Source organism: Miscanthus floridulus, chromosome 3 (assembly GCF_019320115.1).
Source record: "Miscanthus floridulus cultivar M001 chromosome 3, ASM1932011v1, whole genome shotgun sequence".
NCBI lineage: Eukaryota > Viridiplantae > Streptophyta > Magnoliopsida > Poales > Poaceae > Miscanthus > Miscanthus floridulus.
Genome location: NC_089582.1, coordinates 92,926,009 through 92,941,067, shown reverse-complemented (window position 1 = coordinate 92,941,067; position 15,059 = coordinate 92,926,009). Strand labels below are relative to the sequence as shown.

Sequence of the window (15,059 nt, the reverse complement as noted above, 5' to 3'; positions counted from 1 at the left end):
GTTTGTCTTATTCAATTTTTTTTGTATAAATATTATCTATTTTGTTATGACATATTTTATCATTAGAGATACTTTAATATTGAGTTATTTATTTTATAATTTACACAAAATTTTAAATAAAACGAACGGTCAAATATGATGTCTGAAAATAAAAAACATTACTTATTTTGGGACGGAGGGAGTATATATTAGAGAGTATATAGTTTTGTGTGTGTGGTTTTGGTGATAAATAAATATCTCATATGTTAAAAAGTGAGAGTGCTTGAGGTCGCCCCATGGTTTCCATAGAGATGACTATGTGTTTAGTTATACCATAAATTAAAATTATTTTCTCTATATTGATTAATTTAATTTTTCCAATGTCCATGTAAATTTTATTTGTCGCATACGTGTGTATATATACACACAGACTTCTTTATTTTGTTCGTATTTGCTTATTTATTTCATTTCGCACGTGTGGTTTTGAAATTTTGTTTTTCTTTATCAATAAATTATATATCTTCACGTAACTTATTGGCAACTTAGCGAGCTAAGATGGTGCATGAAGAATTGAAGTAGATGAGACGTTTGGACGTATGGATTATTATTTTCTTGAGTTTTTTTTAAGAGAAACTATAGCATTTAGAAAAATTATGTGGTATCTATCAAATACTTACTCCCTCGTCTCAAAATAAATTAACTCCTAAAATTATCCTAAGTAGTCAAACTATTTTGAGTTTAATTAACTTTATAGTGAAGAATATAAATATAGTTATGACACCAAATAAATAGATTATGAAAATATTTCATGGTATACCTAGTGATGCTAATTTGATGCTATAAATATTATTGTTCTTTCCTATAAATTTAACCAAATATAAAATATGTGACTTAAGATAACTTTAGAAATTGATTTATTTTGAAGCGGAGGGAGCATCTTTTTAGGAAGAGCTGTTTAGATGGTGCATCAGGTTTTTTGTTTTTGAAAAACCGTGTTTTTTTTTCTCAAATAGTATATATGATCATATGTATTCTAATTCTTCTTGCCTTCGTCCATGTGCCAAAAGCAAAGCTGTTTCAATTTCTCTAGCTTTCGTCGACCACCACGTACACTATAACAACACCCTACAATCTTTTTCTCTCTTAATTTAGGCAATCTTTCCGCTCTTGGAGTGCTTCCAAAGCGCATGCGTGAGTAGTAATATAATTAATAAATTAAATCGGCACACACAGTAGTATATATATTCGCATGATGAGATATGTGAGCTGGAAGTTGGCTGTATTCAACGACATGCAACGTACAATTTGCTTAGCTGGTCTTAATTAAAAAGACGCTAGCCCATTTTATGGTTATAATGTTGCTCTCAACAATGGCTGCATGTTAGCGGTCTCTTTTGGATGCACACTAATGGCTATGGTTAGTGGACGACTATTGTTTGTTGCATTTAAAATTTTCATTATCTTTAATATAAATGTTTGTATTATTATATATATTGTCTAAAAACATAAACTACCTACGCATGTACTCCATCCATTCCAAATTATAAGTCGCTTTGACTTTTTTAGTACATCAATTTTGCTATGTAGATGCATAGCAAAATAGATGTATAAATAAAGTCAAAGCAACTTATAATAGATGTATAGCAAAATGGATGTACTAAAAAAAAAGTCAAATCAACTTATAATTTGGAACGGAGGGAGTACGTAAAAGAAAGTGCTTTTTTATTTCCATGAATTTTCTTTTGAAGGAAAAAAACTAATTAAATTCAATATATTGAGTTTCCACAATATTCTTGTGAAAAAACTCGAATTCCTTCTATTATCAAAACATGAGTACCCTAATTAACTTACCTCCAACAATGTATGTAGTCTATCACATAAGGATGCATGTACCATTATTTGTAATAATTTGTAACAAAACTAAAGAAGAGATTCATGCATGTAATAATTTTACAGTTGCATGCGCTAACCTGATCGGCTGTGCTACTTAGTTTGCACATATTTAAGCTAGTGAGTAGTAGCACGCAGCAGCTATTGAAACGTATACGCAGCAGCTGCTGCAGCCCAAATAGCACAAGCAATCGCAGTCATACATCCTTGCGGAAACACATAAACTTGGTCAATTTTAGAAAATTTTGATTTAAGATAAAAACCAAAACACTTTGTGTTTTGAAATCAAGGAATATATGTCTCACGGTTGAACGTACATAAAGTATGCTAAGTTGCTGTAGATGAAATATGGTTGATAGTCCACCGAGGGGTATACCCACGATGGTAGATTGTGTGGTGGAGGTGTGCGTGATCAGGAATCGAATGGTGACACAGGTGCAGAGACATGAGGTTTAGACAGGTTCAGCCCGTCCATACGACGTAAACCCTACGTCCTGTGTGTGTTCTGATGGATTGTATTGACTGTGAATGAGATGAGATGAGTTTGAGGGGGTCCTCCTACACAACCAGAATTTTAGACTTCTCCTGGTGAGGTGGGCTTCTCCTAGTATTTTAGCATTAAAATTTAGTATAAATTTTTCCTGCTAAATGCATCCTAGTGAGATTCTCATATGCTATGACTAATGGTAATATTTTATTACTACTTAAAAACATTAGGAGAAGTCCACCATTTTGATAGTGCTACTCGCCTTATATAGATGAGGGATAGGATTACAAGTCGGCTAGGTCTAAATCTACTGGGGTAAATGATAAGCATTACATGGAATACAATATCTCGTATATCCGAACAGATCTATCTCTATCTTCAAGATATCTTCTAAAAGTCTTGCGGTGCACGCCGACCAGTGTCGTGCGCCGCGCGCCTTAATCTTGTAGGCTGGATCACCCCTGATGGTACGGCTCATGTCTCATCCTGCAGGTACCCCAGATAGTTGCTTGATTCCACACCATTTCCAATTTTCCTTGGTGTAGAGCATATCTCACAAACTAATTCAAATTTCCATAAAAGGTTTTGTTAAGTACAATACCAAATAGGCTATCATGCATTCACATTTCAGTTTAAAATTTGATACACAAAACTAGAGCAAAACTCTTCTTCAAAGTTAAATTAATTCAGAATTTAAAAAAATCAAGATATGTTCTTTGGCATTTAATTCGTTGACTTTTTTCTCCTTGTCTGCTGCAATTCTTGGAATTTCCAATTTGCGCCACAGTAAATCATCACCACAATAAGCAAAACATAAACTTGTCTAGAATTACCAAGTATGTCATCGTAGGTATAGAACAAAGCTATATAAAAGGTTTCACATAGTGATACTAGCGAGCAAGATATAGCCAAGAACAAGTTTAGGGGAAGAGAAAAGAAAAAACAAATTGGATGGATTGGCCACTCAAATGTAAGAACATAGCTTGGGCCAGCGCAGAGCCCATTCAGTTTGTCAACCCATGGAATGGGTGAAATTTGTAACTTACAAGCTTGTCTCTTAAAACTAGACATAAAACAAACACTACCGATTACTATCACAAATACAACCTCTTTAATTAACAGAGACGAGCATACCTAGGGACGACCATCGGAATAGTCAAGTACACTTCAGGTAAATGCCCACCTCTACAAATTTTAAAGGCGACTTCACAAGGGGCCCTACTTAAGCTCTCGTAGTTAAAAATAAGTGCCAAGTAAAAAACACAGCTCCGGCAAGGTCCATACGAGAGTCTCCAATTTGGGATGGGCACCCAAATTCACCCTCCTGTGCGAGAACGGGGGCTCACCCCTTGGCCCCCGTCCGGTCGTTGGCCTCCACCGCCTCCCCTCCCCTCCATCTCCGGCGAGCGCACCCCCTCCCCTCCGTCTCCGGCGAACGCACCACCCTCCCCTCCGGGCTCCAGCGAGCGCGGCCGCCCACGGGGCCCTTCTCCTCCAGCTGCCGGAGCCCCTGCTGCTGTTGCGTGGGCACGCTGCCCACCGACACGCGAGACTCTGCTCCGCCGCGCGGTCGCGCCGCCCCTCGCTGCGTAGTGGCGCTGCCCCGCGCGCGGGAGCCCTTGCTCCGTCGCGCGGCCACGCCGCGTGAGCCCCAGCTACGCCATGCGGGCGCGCCACCCCTCGCCGCAGACCTGTACAGAGGAAGCTCCAGTCGACACAGACCTGTACGAAGAACTTGCGAGCTCCCTATACAGAGGAAGAAGAAAGATGAAGAAGAGACAATGACGAGCAGGTCTCATGTGTTACTCTCGAGTGAAATAGATTTGGAGGCCTCAATTTGATAGGTGCTGTTCGAGCAGAAACAAAAAAATGAGCCAACAAAAGTTGAGGGCAATGCCCAAATCAAAAGTAGGGGCCCTGATGCCATGCCACTGCTAGAGATGCTCACAGACAACCACACCTGTTAATCATCAATTCACAAAGGCAGCCATCTAAGGACATCTATATCTGTAAATCAATTTTTAGAGGCGAACATCTTTAAGATACCCCGTCTCTGAAAACCACTATAAACAGAGGCGGCAATTCAAAGCGTCCATCTCTAAAAATAGTTGCATTAAAATAACTAATCCATATTAACTTTGATGAGACAAATTTTATATTAAAATTGTAAAGAAATACATCATATTAGCAGTACTCTAATAATAATACATCCCGAATAGCAATGGGGATACACTTTGGAGATTATGGTAGTCCACCGTTACAACGAACTGATCGGGCAAGAATGCCAGCATGCCCATTCATTCCACATGATCCCTGTATAATATCTAGTTCCACTTGGACACTTCGTACAAGTTGGCCTAATCCAATCTACTCCTCTCTTGTCGAAGGAGCCATTCCTGCTGAAGGGCTGTCTGCGAAGTACTCCGGGTGTTTCAAGTTCACACCATGCTGCAGAGAGAAGTCTCATGTGAGTATCAGGGTATATAAGATCACAAATGGAGCAAAAGCTAATGTGGTGGAAAGTAGTCCAGTGACCATGACCAGTAGTTACTATGAAATGAATGGAATATGACTTAGTGGAGCCGAAGTTCCTAAGCCTAAACAGGATAAAGATTTCACGAATTAGGTTACATTTATCAGTTACTCCATTCTTCCAACAATGATGCCATGAGATGTTATTAAGGAATCTGGAATTTACTGGAGCTTCAAATTAGAGGTACTACAGAAGCACACCTTCAAAAAATCAGGATTTTCACCAAATCTATTTTCTAGAAGGATGTCTGGATGGTGGACGCTGAAGAATTTCTCTATCAACATCATGAACTTTGTATTTGAAATAAAGCACAAAAACAATGCCTTTGTGCAAGGTTTGGATATAACATAGACTTATTTTGGAATATAAGAAAGAACAAAAACGCCATCATCATGCTTAATAGAACTGGTATGGTACTAAATATACATTTGATTGATTACTAAAGGTCAACCGGAAAAGATAATTTGCTGTGGACTGAAGATATACCACAGTTTTCAACAGCCTTAAGAGTTGTGCTAATCAGACTGCAAGATTTAGGCAGGAGAAAGGAAATTCCATGTTCCTGCAGGGATTGTACTGTTTTCAGTAAAATTCCTAGGTTCTAGATTCCACAAGTGCTTACTTCCATGCATATAGTGGTCTTCTTGTCGATGGTTTTGCATAAACCTTTAAACCTATAAAGGGTATTGTCACTAAGAAGGTCAGAATATGCAATGTTGGATTGGCAATTTGAAATTTGATTAGCTGCTCCATTCATTTGCTGATTGCCATATCCACTATTACACATTTAATTTAATGGGAGGTGAACTGTAACTTCAGATTTTAGCAACATCCAGATCCCACTTTTCTTTCTTACGACAATGACAGTAAGGTTGACAGTTACAGTTTAATACAGGCAAAGAAAACCACACTAGTCTGATCTCTATATGGCCTTGCATATTTAGGTCCATGCACAATATCAATAACAGAAGATGGTGTGTACCTCACTCTTGCAAAAGATATAGGTCATATGGGCACTGGCGCACTGCCACTGGGTTGCTGGAATTGATCGTATCTAGTCTAAAGGAACTCAATCATCATAAGATCTCCAACTATGCAGCACGTGATATTTGCTTAAATATCTATCCTGCATCGTTAAGTTTTTGTTCGTGTGCGCTGTTCTTAACTGCCGCTAACAGTTGGTTTTCCTCATGAATTTTTGGAAAATTGTGAGGAGCACAAACTGGATCTACATAACTGTTTAAGTTAAAGAAAATAGTGGGGAGATTCAATTTCAAGTCCTGACAAAACAGATTGCTGTAGTGTCCAAACCAAATAATGCGATCCTGACCGATTTCTCTCTCAAGAATACAGATCTGCCCAACTGGTTGGAATACAGAAGATAGTAAATGGTAAGCTGCTGCCAACAAAAAAAGTAAAAGTGCAAACTGCAGATTTAAATGGAAACATGGTTACCTCACGCAAAGCTTTAGAAAGATCATCCATGGTTAATACAAGACGTTTATCCTGAAAATGACATTTTTATAAAATGCGATAAGTAAGCAGTAAGGATACTAAACAAGATTTAACGCCAGGAACATGAAAAGTTCAACTGGTGAGTAAATACACCTTAGGCTGTTTGCTCTTATTGTCTTTGATAGGTGCTGCTACCCTGGCCTTGCAGTGCCTAGTTCAAGGGAAAGAATAATGTAATAGCAAAATTAGTGCACATAACTACAGTGTGTATAATGCATGTTGCTAAGAAAATCTTAAAATAGTTTGCTATGCTATATAGTGAAGAGTAGAGTGTGTCATACACTGACAAAAAAAAACCACACAAAATAAGCAAACTTACGCAATATAATCCAAAAGAGCCCACCCTCCCCTCACAATGAATCTGTTTTCCCACAGGATTAGTAAATTGATGTGATACATGAGCCTATCATGATGATTGATCAGGCATCCTTTAGTTAATTAGGTATGCTTTTAGTTGGTAACTCATCATGATGATGATACCAAAAAAATTCTAATTGGCCTGTTTTCTAATTTCAGTATGCTTTAGTTATTCATCACTTGATTAGCCAGGCCACATAAAGAATGAGCTCAATTGGTAATATAGTTACAGAATCTCCACAAAATTAGGCATACACTTTGTAAATGTATCTTGTATGTTTTAAAAAACTTTGAAGAAGACAACTGCATGTTACACTGTTACCCCCTTTGGATTTCCATTAAAAAAGCCAAGCCTCAGCTGGTATATAACCTGTTTATAAAAGTAACTTGACTATGCAAAAATAAGGGGGGGAGGGGGGGGGGGGGGGGGGGGGGGGGTTATTAATATATCTTAATTTTGCACGTTGTATGATATAACACGAAACTCTAAGGAGTCACACTGAACTAAATGCTATTATACACTATTTGTAGCTTTAGCGCGTGTTTAGTTGGCCCAAAGGTGGAATTTGGGCTACTGTAGCACTTTCGTTTTTATTTGACAAATAATGTTCAATCATGGACTAATTAGGCTCAAAACGTTCGTCTCGCAATTTCCAACCAAACTGTGCAATTAGTTTTTTTTTTCGTCTACATTTAATGCTTCATGCACGTATCGCAAGATTCGATGTGATGGGTACTGTAGCACTTTTTGGGATTTTGGGATAGGAACTAAACACGCGCTTAGAACTTGCCAACCTGCACCCTGCACGAGACAACCTAACTTTAAAATGAGGATAGGTCTCACAAATTGAGTAGTATAGGCACATCCATTATGTATCAGAACATAATCCTTTAACAAAAATGAATTCCTTTAATGAACAAGAACCCTGGGATGGAGTCAGTGGATGCAGGGATCCACGGAACCCTTGGCAAGTGTAGAAAATTACAAGAGAGCTCATACTATATATTTTGACAATGAAGACGGGGTATATTCTTTTCTACCAAGAAATATCCACCGGACTAATCCATCACTATGGTGGTATGGTAAACTTTGCGAGAGCAGCAGAGAGCGAACAATGTTTCAGCAAGTGGGAAGGTGATTTGAGTTACAACCGGCATAAATGCAAGTAAGTGATAACTAGGATCATAACATATTCTGAATGGAACAGTAGAAACATGAAATGTTGTAACAATAGGAAAACGTTTGTCATCATTCCGATATTATTACATTGACTGTGGATACGTGGTTCTTATGGCAGTAAGGTGAGACCTACATCTGTCCCTCGTGTCAGTGCTCCTTCCCTCAGTCTATGTACCATGGATACAGAATTACGGATACACAGATACGTCACTTTTCCAAATCTCAGTACAGGGATATGTTTTAATATTGTTTGAAAAGTAAATAATGGGCCTGCTTGGTTGGCTTCCAATTTTTTCCCAACCATAATCATGCCAAGCCAAAATTTTTAGTCATAAATTGGTTCATTGCCAAAGAATAAAGGGTGTACCCAGTGCAGAGAGCTCCCGCTCTGTGCGGGGTCTAGGGAAGGGTGTCAATGGCAAGCCTTACCCGCCTGTGCAATGCGAGAAGACCGCGACTCAAACCCGGGACCTTCCGGTCACAGGCGGTAAGACTCTACCGCTTGCCCCAAGCCCGCCCTTCGTTCATTGCCAAAGAATATGGCACATAAAATATGTAATAAGATATATATAATAGAGAATAAGAGGTAAATACAAGCACTGATGGGCCACAATAACTATTAGCAGCCAGCCCACTAACTCATTAGAGCACAATTCAACCAACAGCTCATAAAGCAAAACCCTACCCTCTCCCCTCAATCTGTAATCTACCGATTCCTCACTGGATGCCGTTTCCATCAGTCCTTCCCGATGCTACCGCGTTGGAGCAACTACGAGCCTGGCTGCTCCAAGAGCATGCCTCCCAGATTGAGGGCCAATGCCACCCCTTTTGAAATTGAGCTCTACTCATATGCAGATTGTGTACTGGTGCTGCCTCCTTCAGATCGAGCTATACAGTTGACCGGTGAAGAGCTGCGATGACCACAGGTGCCAGAGCCAACGGAGATGAGAGTGAGGGCAGTTGCAGGTGCAGCCTTGCCTGGTTCTCTTCATGCTCTTCCTTTCATTAGTCTCTCCCTCCCTTCACGGTATCAATGGCTCCAGTGCGCATATACATGGTAACCCCCACGTATCAATGGAGCATAGCTCCCTCTCCCTCTCTCTCCAGATGCGCCACCACTGCCACTGCCTGAAACTTCTCCTTCCTCCCACTTCTTTTCCCTTTCCTCACTGGTCTGCGTTCTCAAATCGACCACTGCTGCCATCCCCTTCCAGACTGACTGTGCCACAGCTGACTGGAGCAAGTTCTGTGCCAGCCACCGGTGCCGGAGCCAGCAGGGATGGCAGCAGCTCGGGTTCTTGGCCTTGATGGCCCCCTCCCCTCCCCTCCCATTCTTCTTCGGTTCTCCTTCCCTCCCTCTCTATTTGATCATGGCGACAGGGACGCCTAGATTTCCAGCAAGCCTTATCGCCTAAGCGACACCTTAAAAAAACATGTGTTCGACGAATAATTTCACAAGTACATGCAATTAGGGAGGGATTTTGATTGAAGCCTAATAAACTTGCCGAACCAAACAAAAATATGGAATTGCGTATTGCACAGAAGATTTGCATTCATGTGGAAGAAAAGAATGATAATGTTTAATTCTTGAATATGCTATCAATGAAATTAAGAAGGGAATGCTTTTACTTTGTAATAACGAGACTATGAATTTACTCACTGAAGAGAATCGCTAGCAATGTCTGATAGGAACTTCTGGGTGGCTACAGCAACCAGTCTCGTTCTGTAAAACACGAAATCAGATTATGTGTGCAAGAAATCAAGCAATTTGTGTTTTTAAGTTTTAATCCATGGCACTGATCAGATCTCAGCTTACTACTATCCATCAGGAAGAGTGATTGGAAAGAGGACGAGCACTCACAGGCGAAGGTCGGGGCAGTGGAACCCGCTGCGGCCGAGGTAGTGCTCCACCAGCTCGTCGGGAATCTTCCACACCACCGAACCAAGCATCAGGGCTAAACCGCTGACAGAAAAGTAGAGAAGGCAAGAGGGAAGTGGCGGCACCATACCGTGGGGGTGTAGTCCATGAGGGATGAGAGGAACTCGGTGAGCGCAGCCTCGTCGTCGTGCCGTCCGTCCCCCCCTCCACCCACTCCCGGACCCATGCCCCCGCCAGGGCCTCCTGCGCCGCCGCCGCTGCTCATCATCCTGGACCTCACTCCCTGCCGCCTCACTGCCCCCACCACGGAAGGATGGGGCGCACGGCGAAGGGTGGAGCGCACAGCGCTGGGAGAGGCGGGGCACGACGCGGGGCACGACGCGAATTCGAGCTGGCGAGGGCGAATTGACGATCCGGTGGCGCCGGCGTCGTGTCAACGTCGGGGGAGGCGGCGGAGGGGCGGATGCGCTGGGCAGCGCGCCCTCACCTTTATGTTGCGAATTCAGCCCCCTGGCCGAGGGCACAGCCTTCAAGAGTCTTGCAGGCCTACCCCTATTCGGTGAATTCGGCTCGGCCCAATAGGTCCATGCGAATTGAGCCCACCAACGCTTTCCTTCTTCCTGCCCGGGGTGGCGCCTCTTCTTCTCCCCCGGGCACCTCTTCTTCTCCCCTCTGCTCTGGAGCGGGATGGCGTCCGGCGGAGGAGACCCTCCACCGGATTTGTTGGTATGTCCTAGCTTGCTCTGCTTCCTCCTGCCCGGGGTGGCGCCTCTTCTTCTCCCCTCTGCTCTGGAGCGGGATGGCGTCCGGCGGAGGAGACCCTCCACCGGATTTGTTGGTATGTCCTAGCTTGCTCTACTTCCTCTCTCTCTGAATTATGGAACGTTCGAATGCGAGCTTGCCGGGGTGCCAAATCTAAATCCACTAGAAAACTGGGCCAGAACACAATTTATGTAACAGCCCAAGCCCGGCACATGGCCCAAGCCCACTCTACCCGAGGCGTGGGCTTCACCTACGTAGCAACATGCTTGCGCTTTCGTCCTCGCTTCGTGCAAAACGGTTAACCGAAGGTACTACGCGTCCTTGGCCTGGCTATTTAAGCTGATCCGGCGAACTCAGAATCCACCGTATGGTACTAAACTTCTGGTTGCACAGTGTTTTCCGCAGCCACAGTAACTCATCGCTACGGTAACCCCGAATTCAGCCCATCCTAATTTAGCGATATAGCTACAGTAGCCCGGCCCAACCGCAATTCGGCCCATGAGCTGGGTCTCACAATTTACTCCTATGTGTATGAAGGTGAGCAGCGCATCGAACACCTCTGGCTCCATGTCTTCTATGCGTATGGCGTTGGTGGTGGTCTCTCTTTCATCGGACTATAGAGCTCCGCTTTGAACACCGGCAACCGTGTCGAGAGAAGAAGCCGGTGAGCAGAGAATGTCTTCTTGCCAACTTGGAATTTGACATCGGCGTCCTCCGTGCTCAGCAGGAGATTACCATAGTGCCGGTGCATGTCGGACGGCGGCACATCCACTGACAGCATTCCCATGGTTTGGATGTCCCTCATGATGGTCACATCGAACCTGACGATGAAGGAGTCATCCTTGAGATGCTCAGATTTTTCCAGAGCTTTCAAGAGTCTTGCAGCGCGCCCTCACCTTTATGTTGCGAATTCAGCCCCCTGGCCGAGGGCACAGCCTTCAAGAGTCTTGCAGGCCCAGGGGCGGATCTAGCGGTGGGGCGGCGGGGGGGGGGGGGGGGGGGCCTCAAGCCCCCCCTACCCAAACCGAATCAGTGCAAATTACTGTAGAGCCCCTATGAATTTTTAGGCAAAGTTCTATAGTATAGGGGGGGCTGAGACTTAAGATCGAGCAGCAGCCTACCCCTATTCGGTGAATTCGGCTCGGCCCAATAGGTCCATGCGAATTGAGCCCACCAACGCTTTCCTTCTTCCTGCCTCCACTCTAGTACTCCACGCAAATATGTTGCGAATTCACCTCAACTCGTGGTCGGCGGCGGGGTGGCGCCTCTTCTTCTCCCCTCTGGAGAAGGATGGCGTCCGGCGGAGGGCATGCGAATTGAGCCCACCAACGCTTTCCTTCTTCCTGCCTCCACTCTAGTACTCCACGCAAATATGTTGCGAATTCACCTCAACTCGTGGTCGGCGGCGGGGTGGCGCCTCTTCTTCTCCCCTCTGGAGAAGGATGGCGTCCGGCGGAGGAGACCCTCCACCGGATTTGTCGGTATGTCCTAACTCGCTCTGCTTCCTCTCTCTCTCTGAATTATGGAACGTTCGAATGCGAGCTCTGTAATCGATTGCCGGGGTGCCAAATCTAAATCCACTAGAAAACTGGGCCAGAACACAATTTATGTAACAGCCCAGGCCCGGCACACGGCCCAAGCCCACTCTACCCGAGGCGTGGGCTTCACCTACGTAGCAACATGCTTGCGCTTACGTCCTCGCTTCGTGCAAAACGGTTAACCGAAGGTACTACGCGTCCTTGGCCTAGCTATTTAAGCTGATCCGGCGAACTCAGAATCCACCGTATGGTACTAAACTTCTGGTTGCACAGTGTTTTCCGCAGCCACAGTAACTCATCGCTACGGTAACCCCGAATTCAGCCCATCCTAATTTAGCGATATAGCTACAGTAGCCCGGCCCAACCACAATTCGGTCCATGAGCTGGGTCTCACAATTTACTCCTATGTGTATGAAGGTGAGCAGCGCATCGAACACCCTTCTATGCGTATGGTGTTGGTGGTGGTCTCTCTTTCATCGGACTATAGAGCTCCGCTTTGAACACCGGCAACCGTGTTGAGAGAAGAAGCCGGTGAGCAGAGAATGTCTTCTTGCCAACTCGGAATTTGACATCGGTGTCCTCCGTGCTCAGCAGGAGATTACCATAGTGCCGGTGCATGTCAGACGGCGGCACATCCACTGATAGCATTCCCACGGTTTGGATGTCCCTCATGATGGTCACATCGAACCTGACGATGAAGGAGTCATCCTTGAGATGCTCAGATTTTTCCAGAGCTTTCCTCTCGATGAACTTTGGGTATCCCCAGCTCCCTTTGTCAACGAAGTCCATGAATCCGGTGACTTTGGTGTAGGATGGCACCGACTTCTCATCCTAGTCGAGTAAGTTGATGGTGACCTACACCTTCATAGCTTTGCCGGTTACTACACAATGGAAGGCGATAAACAACGATATGAAATTGACGCTGTCGACGGCGCTTCCATTGGGGTCATTATACTCCACGAACCAGGTGTGCCCTCCCAAGCGGAAGTGCCTAGAGTCGATGCGCTGGCCATTGGAGACCTCTTTGGTGCAGGAGTAGGACATGATCTTAAGCGCATGGGAGCCGGTCACAGCGTCGGCGATGATGAAAGAGGCGGAGTGCGAGCCGTCATTGCTCCCATTGTAGCCAGCTGTTGGAGAGGGCAAGGATCCCAGCATGGAAGGCAGCAACATAGGGCATGGCGGCTTCGCACTGGGACGAGGCCGGTGCCGGTGCCGAGCAGTCGAGGAGAACATGCAACCTGGAGGGGATCGAATACTCTGGAAACGCTAGGTACACGGTAACAGACTAACGGTGAACATCGGATCAAAATCGGACAGATCAGAAACTAACTGGACACGTGGCCCAATGAGTGACCAGAGTGGATGGGGTAGGATTCATATAGTAAAAGATTTGCCCACGAGTTCAACTCGACGGCTTGCCTGGCTCTTCTTCTCCACTGGCTCAACGAGCCTCGGCACTATACCGATCCTACGGGAAATTATTTCGGTGTGGCACTATACCGATCCAACGAGCCTTCTAAAACCATTTGGTCTGCTGCTGGTGAATTGGGGAGGACATGCTGTCTCTTTGGTTCCATGCTTGTGTTAATAGTAACATGTTCTCTGCATCCAATTTTGTTGGAGGTCCACATGATAAAAATCTCATCCTTCTTGTGTCCCGGTGCTCTGATAAGTGGTAGAACCATTTATTTTGGATTCATACAAGTTTTGAATTGAGCTAGACAGCCACATGCATTTGTTATTGTTCAGGCTACCGACCTGAACTGTGCTATACTGTAATTTGAACTCATAACAAACTATCATCAGTACCACCAATTTTTGGCTGTTCACTTTTCCTCTATAAACCTATTGTACTGTGTAAACCTTGATCATGTGTCAATTATATGGATATATGGAGGAGTTAAGTTTAGGATGCCCCCTACATGAGAATATAGGGGCTTCAATTTAAGAGGTCCCTTAGAGATGCTCTAACTATGACGGGAATTGACATTTCTAGGACTCTAAACTAGCAGTCGTAACATATTTGCTTGAGTTGTCATTACACCTCCTATCCACAGATAGTGTAAAGTAATATGCTGCTCTCCCATCTCTGTACATGCAGCAGGGGCAGGCGCCGAAAGGCTCCCATGCAGCACTGTAGCCACAATAGAAGCAGACACCAAAGTCAGCCATACTGTCACAGCTAGTCACTGTAGCAGCATGGTAGCCTGACATATCTGTATACTAGGATTAGATGGGTAGAGTTGTATATATAGCATCACACTGCAACTCAATAAAAGTGAGCGAGTTTAGTTTTGCCATCTCCTCTGTAGAGCTTCGGCCAATGCTGGTGCTTGTGATGTGTGTGTCTGCGCTCTGTTCTCCCTCCCTCTTCTACCTCTAGCCAGAGTGTGTGTGCGAGAACGTCGGTGACCAGTCGGCTCACCCGATGAATGGTCGACTCACCCATGCGGGAGATCCCGGACCCGACAAGTGGTATCGGAGCCGTACAAGCGCCATCGTCGGACTAACCGCTGGTGATGTAGGACGATTTAGAGATGGGCGACAACAGCTGCACTGCTATGGCTGCCTAGCCATAATAGGAGGTTGTCGTGCGCATGGTGTGGGAGGTCAGCGGCACCAATTGACTGACGCTGACTCGCACCAACTATGACGAGTGAGCGGTGACCATGAAGGTCAAGCTCTGAGCCTGATGGCTCTGGAATGCCATTGATAAGGGCATCAACAACGAAGAAGACGACATGTCAGCATTGGAGGCTATCCTTGTTGCTATGCCAACAGAGTACAGGAAGCCATTAGGGGCAAAGAACTCTGCTAAGGAGGCATGGGAGGCCATTACAGCGATACGTGTCGGCTCTGACTGCGCAAAGAAAGCGATGGCCTAGCTACTGAAGCAGGAGTACGCCACCCTCAAGTTCAAGGATGATGAGTCGGTG

The 15,059-nt window shown here is 44.7% G+C and overlaps 1 protein-coding gene and 1 pseudogene across 2 annotated transcripts; both read right to left on the bottom strand.

The window, feature by feature from the left end:
- Window positions 1–4,488: 4,488 nt before the first annotated feature.
- On the bottom strand, window positions 4,489–10,334 carry LOC136541912 (transcription initiation factor TFIID subunit 10-like). Of its 2 annotated transcripts, XM_066534087.1 has the most exons (7): window positions 9,951–10,334; window positions 9,803–9,867; window positions 9,602–9,664; window positions 6,498–6,555; window positions 6,345–6,395; window positions 5,512–5,563; window positions 4,489–4,804 (listed from the first exon to the last, which is right to left on the bottom strand). In XM_066534087.1, the coding sequence occupies exons 1-6, from the start codon at window positions 10,086–10,088 to the stop codon at window positions 5,558–5,560; spliced, it is 381 nt and encodes a 126-aa protein (XP_066390184.1). In that variant the 5' UTR covers window positions 10,089–10,334; the 3' UTR covers window positions 4,489–4,804; window positions 5,512–5,557. The 2 variants fall into 2 exon arrangements, with proteins under 2 accessions (XP_066390184.1, XP_066390183.1); XM_066534086.1 differs by lacking the exon at window positions 5,512–5,563 and having other exon boundaries at window positions 9,951–10,333.
- Window positions 10,335–10,935: 601 nt separating this feature from the next.
- Window positions 10,936–13,278, bottom strand: LOC136544059 (BTB/POZ and MATH domain-containing protein 1-like; annotated as a pseudogene).
- Between the last annotated feature and the right edge of the window lie 1,781 nt (window positions 13,279–15,059).

Excerpts from the sequence above, each read along its gene's own strand:
- LOC136541912 (XM_066534086.1), bottom strand. The coding sequence starts at position 10,088 with ATGATGAGCAGCGGCGGCGGCGCAGGAGGCCCTGGCGGGGGCATGGGT. Across the intron at positions 9,665-9,802 it reads CACTGCCCCGACCTTCGCCT|AACGAGACTGGTTGCTGTAG; the intron begins GTGAGTGCTCGT and ends CGTGTTTTACAG. Across the intron at positions 6,556-9,601 it reads ATTGCTAGCGATTCTCTTCA|GCACTGCAAGGCCAGGGTAG; the intron begins GTGAGTAAATTC and ends CCCTTGAACTAG.